Source organism: Thunnus albacares, chromosome 12 (genome assembly GCF_914725855.1).
Source record: "Thunnus albacares chromosome 12, fThuAlb1.1, whole genome shotgun sequence".
NCBI lineage: Eukaryota > Metazoa > Chordata > Actinopteri > Scombriformes > Scombridae > Thunnus > Thunnus albacares.
The window spans coordinates 31,001,732-31,012,426 of NC_058117.1; the positions used below are offsets into that span (position 1 = coordinate 31,001,732).

General features: G+C 34.6%; 1 protein-coding gene across 1 annotated transcript; it reads right to left on the bottom strand.

Annotated features, from left to right (window-relative positions):
• Positions 1-969: 969 nt before the first annotated feature.
• On the bottom strand, positions 970-6,846 carry LOC122994488. Its single transcript, XM_044369202.1, has 5 exons — positions 6,635-6,846; positions 6,213-6,542; positions 4,240-4,287; positions 2,410-2,709; positions 970-2,292 (listed from the first exon to the last, which is right to left on the bottom strand). Exons 1-5 carry the CDS (start codon positions 6,675-6,677, stop codon positions 2,090-2,092), a joined length of 924 nt encoding a protein of 307 aa, XP_044225137.1. The 5' UTR covers positions 6,678-6,846; the 3' UTR covers positions 970-2,089.
• Positions 6,847-10,695: the final 3,849 nt, after the last annotated feature.

Consider the following 10,695-nt stretch of genomic DNA (forward strand, 5'->3'; position numbering starts at 1 on the left):
AATCCCTATGAAGTGATTTAAATGTACTTCAAATATAAAATACATCATCAGCTTTACTAGTAAAATCTAAATCTGAAAAGTAAGTAGTGCTTATAGCTGTGAAGTAAATGTAGTGGAGTAGAAAGTAAAATATCTCCCTCTGAAATGTAGTGGAGTGGACGTATAAAGAAGCATAAAATGGAAATACTCATGTAAAATACCTCACAATTGTACTTTATTACATTCCTCCCCTGCTGTAAAGTGCACCTTTGCTAAAAACAAAAAAGAAAAAGTGACAAGACCTCCAGATGTGTGGCCTTTGTTGGTGGCTGGGCTCAGTTTGACTGTGTGGGTGGAGGGCTCAGTGGAAAAAAGGTTTACAGACAACAAGAGAAAAGACCCACATGACAAATGAGAGGGAGGGAAGTTCATGAGTGTACAGCAGCAGGTATGAATCTGTTCTCGGCGGTTATTAGGACTCATATAAAACTGTTGACAGCGAATCAACACTTCCTTTCCTGCAGCAGACGGGCCGTGTGGGTTTCTGCTCAGCAGCCTCCACACTGTTCACTGTGGTTTTTCATTTTATTAACACAATGACGGTTACAACCATCGACTCTGGTTAAAGAATGGTTCCAGGAACTTCAGTATGAATTCAGCGCTCGCTGTCTCAGTTTTAATCTGTGTTATTAATGTATGAGAGAAGCAGCTGAAATCCTAAACTCAGAGCTGAGAAACTGACATCATTAAATAAAGGGAGACGTTCAAACTCCTGCAGTCTGCTCAGGTCCCACAGTCTGTACTGAGTTCACAAATACATTACTCAATAAATTTAAACAAATAGATAGAAATAAAATGGTTGTAATTGATATTGAGTGGTTGAACATCCTAATAATAATAATAATAATGATAAATACATAACTCATAGAAAAGAAAGTAGAGTCATTATAAAGAATGAAGTAGATTTTGATACAAAGAACCCAACTTAAATCATATTTTTATATTTTTATTGAATACAAAACACAAACAAGCATATAATTGATAATTGATTGGTTTATTGACTGGGACATGTTGCAGTTTTAAACATTTAAGAAGCACTGGACCAGAGTTAGCTCGAGGCTAATTAACAGCACAGCTACACACAGCACATCACATACACCCACAATGTCAATAAGAAGATTAATAATGCAAACTCGCCAAATTAAAAGCAAGACTACCTGCGCTAATGAGAAGACCATAGATGGAGTTTAGACTCAGTGTTCACACAGCTGATTGGTCTTTAGTAGAATTTTTGATTTTTTAATATATGATATATATTTACAAAACAACATAAACATCAGATGTATTTATGAATAGAGCAAAGAAATGTTTCTTTTTCAGCAAAAATACAAGTGCACATATACACATACACATATGTTCATGTGAACCAAGTTAATTTTCTCACATATTCCACCTTAATTATACTAAAAAATAAAAATTAAATATCTGTAAACTTTTCTTTGTATCTTCCTGTACATTTGTTTTTAGCACTATGTGAAAGTTTACTGAGATCTACTCACAACAAGAGTCAAATTACTTGTAGGTATCAATAAACTTGGTCAATATAGTGGATTCTGTGTCTGATTATTTAGATTATTTGAAGCCAAACTGAGATCAATAAAAACATGGATGATTATAAATAACAGAAACTGTGATGTTTCAGTTTATTGAGAATGTTTCTCTGAATGACTTTGACAAACCTGCCACCCTCTGTATAATGTATTAAAAAGAAAATACACAAGAAAGAAAAAATACTGTAAGCACTTCAATATCTACCAGGTAACTAATGATTCAACTTCATTTTACACTATTATACAAGTCATGATTAAAAGTGGAATTAAAATAGAGCATCAAGATATTAATATTCTACAGAATTTATACTTAGTAACTGTAAATATACTGTATTTATGTGTATGTGTTTGTATTTATAGTTTTAAGACAACTGTGTCTTAACCGTAAAATTTACAACCAACCACAACACGTCATAAGTGACATTTGTGAACACTGATCAAAGTGATTAATGAGATGAATTGATGAGATGTGATGGTGAGAAAAGGCGAGCAGAAAACAGTCAGTCAGCATGTGTGCAGTTGGTGGACGGTCCCTTGTTTCTGAGGATCATCAGCAGAGAGATTCCACAGCAGTACACCAGACTCTTCACTATCAGCACTGTGTACAGCACACAGAGCAGCTTCACCTGGTACTGAGACGGGACAAGAGCTGCTGGTGGATCTGCTGGTGGAGCTGGTGTTGGTGGAGGAAGAGTAGAAAGATCTGAAACAGAATAAAGTTAAAAACAAATTAGTCAGTGCTCTACTCCTCTGCTCTCTCTGACAGCGTCTCCAGATGAAGCTGAATCACTGCTGAACACAGTCACCAAGCCTTCATTACCTTGTTCTGTTTGGTCCGTCACTGTTACCCCCTCGTGCTTGACGTAGCAGCGGTATTTATCTGTGCTGTTCTCTTGCTGATGGAGCAGCAGAATGGAGGCAATGCGTCCCGGCTCTCTGAGCTCCAGCTGCTGTCCCTCAGCAGGGGGCAGATCCTCCAGCGTGCCGTTCTTCTTCTGTCTTTTCCAGGAGAACTGGACCAGAGGAGGAGACATGGCTGAGGCCAGACACAGCAGGGAGCTCTTCCCCTCCAGGTGGGCTGCTGGGTACACGCTCACCACGGGCTTCACTACCTGCTCAACTGAAGTTTGACAGCAGCACCAAGCAGCACAGACACACATTCACACAGTCAACAGCAGCTTACAGCACTGCACTGCATTCAGTCTGATCCTGGAAACTACATGATCACTAAACTACTCATCAATACACCACAAACATCATCTACTGGACACTGTATCAATAATCATATCAAACTAAAGCATCATGGAAGCTCATCATATGTCATATATAAAGATTCAAACATCATTTACCACTTTATCAATATTTACCACAACATTAGTTACTAATATAATAGAGTTTATAAAATATAAAATATATCATGACATAACAGCCTCATAAAAAATACATTTGCTAGTGATTATGTGTTTTATATTAAATATATTTACCAACATATACTTTAATTAATAAAAATCAATAAATAATTTTAACATGAGTTTGATCTTTTACTTAAAACAATATTACCACCACCACGACTACCATGTTCAGATACGTCTAATATAATATAATATAATATAATATAATATAATATAATATAATATAATATAATATAATATAATATAATATAATATAATATAATATGATGACGTTTGTCTTAGTAAAATTTAAAGTATAGTTTTATTACTTGGTTAAAATATATTATATTTATGTTACATTTGTAAATGATTATAGTGTTTATATGAAGTATATTTACCAGCATATACTTTACTCTAATCAGACACACAATACATCAATACTTTTAACAACTTTTTAAAGAGTTTTAGCTTTTATATAAAACACAATTACCACAACATGTTCAGATATGTAAATAAAATGTAATATAATAATATATATTCTTAATTAAATGACAACATGTAAATTATCTGATTCATTATATTTTCTATCAAACACTTTCTAAAATATGTTTTAACATTATATATTTGACATCATGTTGATTTCATAAACCAATATGATTTATATTAAATATGGATTAAGATATACAATTATACATTTTATCTATAAATTATATTTAGCTTCATAACACATTTAAAATGAGTTTGCCTTCATGCATTAATTTATCTTCCACTAAAAGACATATTTATCATCATAAACACACAATTATCATGAGATACATTTTACCATTTACAAATATATACTGTATATTTAACACACAATATATTTATCACTATTTGCTTCTAAAATGACATTTAGGAACATTTATTAAATGATGTTTCACATCATATATCATCTTGTTTTTAATAAACAGGAGCTGCTGCTGAATCAGTGAGATTATTAAATACTGTTTATTTGTAACATTACTGATATCAGACTTTTTGGCTGTAAACAAACTTTGATGTGATGCATAAATAAAGAAGAACTTGTGGTGTGCAGTGAGATTTGAAGCTCTTTTCAGGAGTTATTGATTAGTTTTATGGAAGAATGGCTGCATCAAGAATTCTCTACTAAATATGAAAAAACTAACATGTAAAGCCTGAAGCAGCAGAAACTAAAACTAAAAACACATTTTCAACTTGTTCAATAAAACAACTGAAGGAAAATGAAAGTTTAGTCTTACCTACATACAGTTTAGTTCCAGAGCCAAAGATCCAGTAGAACTTGTTTCCTCTCACAGTGAATGAGACTGTGACAAAAACCTGTCTGCTGTTGAATGTGTCAGCTGAGGTGAACGAATCCAAATTATGAACCAGTATCATATTTCATCTCCATGATGTGTTTCTCTAATGTTCATATCAACATGACTGTCTCTTCTTTTATTTGATTTTAGCCACATTAGCAGTGTGACTATATGGATGCTAATGTCAGTCGGTTGGTCGGTCCACCACTTAAGTGCAGATCCATTGGATCTGATTGTGGATCAAAGGACGGATGGATTGTTCATTAAATGTTGTGCAGACGTTCACGGTCCCCAGAGGATTCAATTATTTATTTGACTTGATTGATTCTAACTTTGAATCTAGCGCCACCAGCAGGTTGACATGTTTGGTCCAGACTGAAATATCTTTTCATCTATTGGATGGATTGTCATGTAATTTAGTAGAAATATTCATGTTCCCCTCAGGATGAATTATAATAACTTTGATCCTCTGACTTTTCCTCTAGCGCCACCATCAGGTCAACATTTAAACTCAACTAAGAACTCATTTAAAATCAAAGTGACATTTGTAGTGATGCAAATTACTTAAAGCTGCTATAATCAATATTTTTATAATAACCATGATGTGTCAGTGTGTAATGTGTTGGTCGTGGCTCGTAGTGATGAACCTACAGAGAATTATCAGTGACTCTGCAGCTCCTCTCGGCTTTACGGAGCTTTATAGTGAGTTTCAGCTCATTGTTTATCTGTCCGGCTGCAACTTTACTGTTTTGTTAAATAAAAAAATGAAAGTTCAAAAGTTGTAAAGTTCACATTTGAGGAGATTTGTTGAGTATTATGAACTAAACCAAGTTAGGATGACATTAGTACCTGTGCTGCCATGCAGGTACATTTTCATAGGAGCCGTAGTTTTTGTTTGCTTGTCAATCAATTGATGTTTAACATTTTGAATCACATAAAGGATTAAATTTCTAATAGTAAATGCTGTAGTGGAGCCATTTGTCTTAGAATATGGACAGTAAACATCAGAACCTGTGGTTAAGGTTTAGTTAGGTTTAGGTAAAGATCATGGTTTGAGTTAAAATGACTTCCTCCTTAAGATGAGGGGAGCTGCGTCGTCATGGTTACAATAATAAACATGTGGTTAAAGTTAGGAAATGATGGTGGTCGTGTTAAAAGAAACAAACAGTGTCTGCTGTCGTTTCTCTTGTGAAGACAGTCTCAGCTGCTCACAGAGCAAAATCCATTTACATTTACCACATTTCTGTTGAGGGGAAATTGTCATAAATCCAAGAATTGTGTTGAATCTTTTACTAAAGTGAAATTATCTGTTGAAATCTGTTCAAAGATGTGACGTGAAGAATGCTGCCTGAAGGCTATTATTTTGAAGGAGACACAGGAAGTGTTTTCATTAACAGATTATTATTGTGAAGGAGGAATGAACTTTATTCCAGCAGCAGGTCAAAGAAGACCATTTTTATCTTCATCTCAAACTTTCAACTCTGTCAAACATCTTTTTCTATTTATTATTTTCTCAATTTTTGTTATTAAATCAAATGTTAATAAAGTTTCACTTTTGATCTCTCCATTATTTGTCTCTTTTATCTGTGTTATATTGTTGTTTGTTTGTTTGTTTTCATCTTGTTGTATCATTGTGCTTCTGTGTTGCTCCTTTGTTCTCACTGTGTGGAACAACAGGAAACCTGCTGAAATAGCTGATAAATAATATCAATGAAATATAATGTTTAAATCAAAATCCTGACACCAACAGACAAACATTTAGTCCTCAGCTCAGTTTGTTAGTGACTCTGGCTGAGATGGAGGTGAAATATGTGAACCTGGGCTGTGGTTTACTGCTCTCTTCCTGTCACAAACACTGTTTGACATCTGTTCATCTGGAGGTTTTTGTACAGGCTGCAGGGATCATTTCTCACTGTGGGTATCTTCTTTCCAACATGAGCAGTAGTAGGTGGCTGAATGTGAGAGTTTAACTGTCTGAATCTGCAACTCACTGCTGTTCTGTTTATTTACAGCTGAGAAATCATCTTTCTGAGGATGATTGTGGCGACTTTTGGTTATGTCACCATTACTCTTGTCAATATCAAGAATCACTGTGAATGTTTCTGTGTCTTTCTTCTGGAGCCAGTATACATTATCCCTGTCACACTGGTCAGTTCCTCTACAGCTGAAGGAAACTTTTTCACCAGCTCTCCTGGTCAATGTTAACTCATCCTGAATCAGGTCTGCTGCCATGGCAACCAGCGCTGTAGAGAAACAGACACACAGATGAAGGTCAGTGTGACAGTGTTTGTTAAAGGTTGAGTTTGTTGGCTCCTGATTGGCTGGAAACACTCACCTGAACACAGACAGCACAGAGCAGCAGCTGGGAGGAAAAGCATTTTGTGCAGTGGTGTTTCCTCTGGTGAACCTGGGGAGAAGTGGCGCTCTGATGCAGCTGAGGCCAAACAAGGACGAGCTGTGAGATCAGACGAGGGCCACGTGGTTTCTAACAGCTCCTCAAACCTCCCATCAGCCCCTGCGGCGGACAGATAAGGCTGCTGCTGCTGCTGCTGCTGCTGTGTGGTTTTCCGCTGAGTGGAGGAGCAACAGGCTGCACACAGTTACCATGGAGATGGACGTCACTGACACATCACTGTTTGATTGTTCACAGGTGTTAATGTGAGAATTTATCAGCTCTATTCAAATATTTACAATCATTACAGCTGCATTTAAAAGAAGCAGAAACACAAACTCACATTAGTTTAACAGTGAAAGTGATGGAGAGCAGAGACGGACTGATATTATCTCAACTGGTTTTTAAAATGATTTGACTCTTATTTTTTAATCATATGTTTTCCTCCATGTCTCTGTTTCTCTGTGTGCTTCACTTTCACTTTCTTCATCTTGATTTTAATCTGGCAGCAGATCAAAAATCTGGGACACAACAAAACACAAAAACATTCATGGAACCACAAACACGTTCAGGTTGGTGGTGAATTTAACAACACAGATTGTTCTCTGTTGTTTGTAGAACAGATGTGATGTGAAAATAAAAAAAACTACAAATCCACAAAGCTCCTCCTGAACTGTGATTTTAACCTTTAAATGTTCCCCTTATATTTATTTAATCCACTTTAATAAATGAATTGAATTTCCTGCATCATCTGATGGTATCATGCATTCATTGACGCTCTCTTTTAACACTGAGTTTAGACACACTTCCTCAAATTTCATCCTGACAGATTTGATATTTTTGGAAACTTTCATTATCATTCTTATTATTAATCATAATCATTATGATTAATAATGATATTATCTCTTCTATGTTTTTATTTCAGTTTTTTTAAATCTAATATTCTAATATTAATTTGTGTATAATATTCAATAATAATTCTAATATTACAAAATCTACAATAAGAGAAAATTCAGCTTATTTGCAAATAACTGAATATTTATTCATGATTATGAAATAAAAGGTTGGTACCAAATACAACCTGCACCAGTCTACATGTTCAGCTGTTTTCAGGAGCAAAACCAAAAGTAACTCTCTCCCTTTTTATTATATAATATTTATAATATATTTTGCACATTATATTATATATTATTTATATTGTTCCAACATTTTATTAGACTTTAAAGCTGTAGTTTACATCTCATTCTCCACTTTATATTATATTACCTCTATCTGCTCTGTGCTGAGCTGTCAGTAATAAAACCTTTACACTGCTGCCCTCATGTGGCTGCAACAACACATTGCTTCTACTACTACTAGTCTCTTCAAACGTTTGTTTTCATGACCCCAAATGTCTATAAAGAGTAAATATATCATATATATGTGTATGTACAGAGAGACAGACAGAGACTCCTTCCATGTTAGTTAGATATATTCAATTCTTATTATAATATTACAAAATCTACGATAAGACAAAATGCAGTTTATTTACAAGTAACTAGACCGATTATTGAGATTATCACACTTGAAAATGACAATTGTATAACATGTTGTAGAACATATTAAAAACAATAAAACTATACAATTTATAACAATTAAAATCACTGAAGGATAAAAAGCAAAGTCCAAATACTGTTTAAAAACACACAGGTTACTATAGATTTGAAGTTTTTACCACTTGGGGGCAGAAGAACTCCACAACAAGCTAACAAACTCCTCTCTGACATATTATGGTCTGTCTGCTGTTTGCTGCTGGGCAGGTAGTGTACAGTGGGTTTATCAGAAAACAGCTGCTGCTGCTGGAAACACTGAGATTGAAGCAGACAGGAAATGTGCTGCAAAACCACAACTAGGAGCTAAAAGAGGCTAAAAAGCTCATTTAGTCATTAGATTCATTCTTAATATAAAACTATTGATTAGTGGAGCTTTAAGATATACTCCCTAAACTTGTTCTATCACCCTGGAGGCCTAAAACTGAGTATAGCGCCCCCAAAAGGTGTTATTTGTCAGCCTGTGAAGTGAAAGCTCTCTCAGTGGGACTTGTTGTGCTGTGGGACACTCTAACAGAATCAGGGAGTGTATGTTTAAATCCTTCAATGATGAGCAGAAAGTGAACAGACTGCAGAGCTGGCAGGTCTGCTGGCTCTCTCTCTGGAGGACAGGAGGCTGCTGGAGCTGGAAGCTCTGAAACACAAAAGGAGTCAAATGTTTGGAGTTGCAGTGAGAAATGTCAGTGCTCTGCTCCTCTGCTCTCTCTGACAGCGTCTCCAGATGAAGCTGAATCACTGCTGAACACAGTCACCAAGCCTTCATTACCTTGTTCTGTTTGGGCCTCCACTGTTCCCCCCTTGTGCTTAATGATTCATTGAATAACTAAACCCAAATTAATAATACTATTCATATTTTATAAAATTACATTTACTAATTTAATAATTAATGCATATAATTTAATAATATAAATTTTATATTTAATAGCTGTATTACTTTATTGTTTCTGTTTGTTTTATTATCAGTTTCTCTTATGAAGTTGTTTTTGTTAATAAAACAAACCAGTTTTTAAATTGTGGTGTTTCTGAAATCTTTCATCTTCTTCTAAATTGAGGTTTTTACCTGCAGAGTGTTTAAATTCACACTGTAAGAACATTTTTAACATTCACTTCCTCTCTGCAACATTTAAAAAAAATACATCCTACATTTGTTATCATCAATCAGAGCAGCAGAACACAAACCACACTGAGACAAACACGTCATCTTTACTTGTATTAAAAAGAAAATACACAAATAACATAACACAATAAAGTTTCAAACGTGTATAATCAAGCAACATCAGCAGCTGGTCAAAGCAGAAAATGCTGTTGTTTTTCTCCCAAAAACCTCTTTAATGTTTTCACACTAGAAAGCTCCTCACATAGAGGTGATAACCAACTGATGACAGTTATTTCTGCAAATACTTTACCCAAAGGACAATTGGAAATCTGAGCTCAAAAGCTGCTGAAGCCTTTCTTGAGTACATTTATTATTTACTTTTAAATTTATGTTGCAAACATCAGCAAAGTCTTCTAGTATCTTTTATTCACTGTAGAAATCCTAAGTGTAATATTTAATGATGCCAAAAATGTAAAAATGAAAAGAAGAATAAGAGTAAAGGCAATAATTATTTTGCCTCTAGCAGTGCAGGGCTCATGAGTTCCTGGGTTTATTTGGTTAAAAAGTATTTTTACTTTAAGAATAATTTATTTGCATGACCATGATCTTCTGACAACTGAAGGTAGTTCAGTTGACAAATCCGACGTTCAGATCAGAAAACACTCATATGTGTTATATTTGGAGGATACTGACAAACAGCCCCTTCTGTCATTTATGTATGAGCACTCGGCAATGACAAGTGTAAACTGTAAAGCAGTGATGGAAGAAGTATTGAACTGTTTCACTTAAGTAAATGTACCAATAATACAGTATAAAATACTTCTTTACAAGTAATGGTTTTACTTTCAAAATTACAAAAGTATTATTTGCTAAATGTACTTAAAGTATCACAAGTAAAAGTTCTCTTTATGTAAATTGGCCCCACACACTGTTACATTGATCATATACATATATACAGAGCCTCTGAAAAGTATTCACCACTCTTGAAATGTTTCATGTTGTATTGTTTTAAAACATGGAGTCAAAGGGGATTTAATGTGGCTTTTTGAACACTGAAAAAACCCTTATATGTAAAATGAAAATAAATCCCTATGAAGTGATCTAAATGTATTTCAAATATAAAATACGTCATCAGCTTTACTAGTAAAATCTAAATCTGAAAAGTAAGTAGTGCTTATAGCTGTGAAGTAAATGTAGTGGAGTAGAAAGTAAAATATCTCCCTCTGAAATGTAGTGGAGTGGACGTATAAAGAAGCATAAAATGTAAATACTCATGTAAAATACCTCACAATTGTACTTTATTACATTCCTCCCCTGCT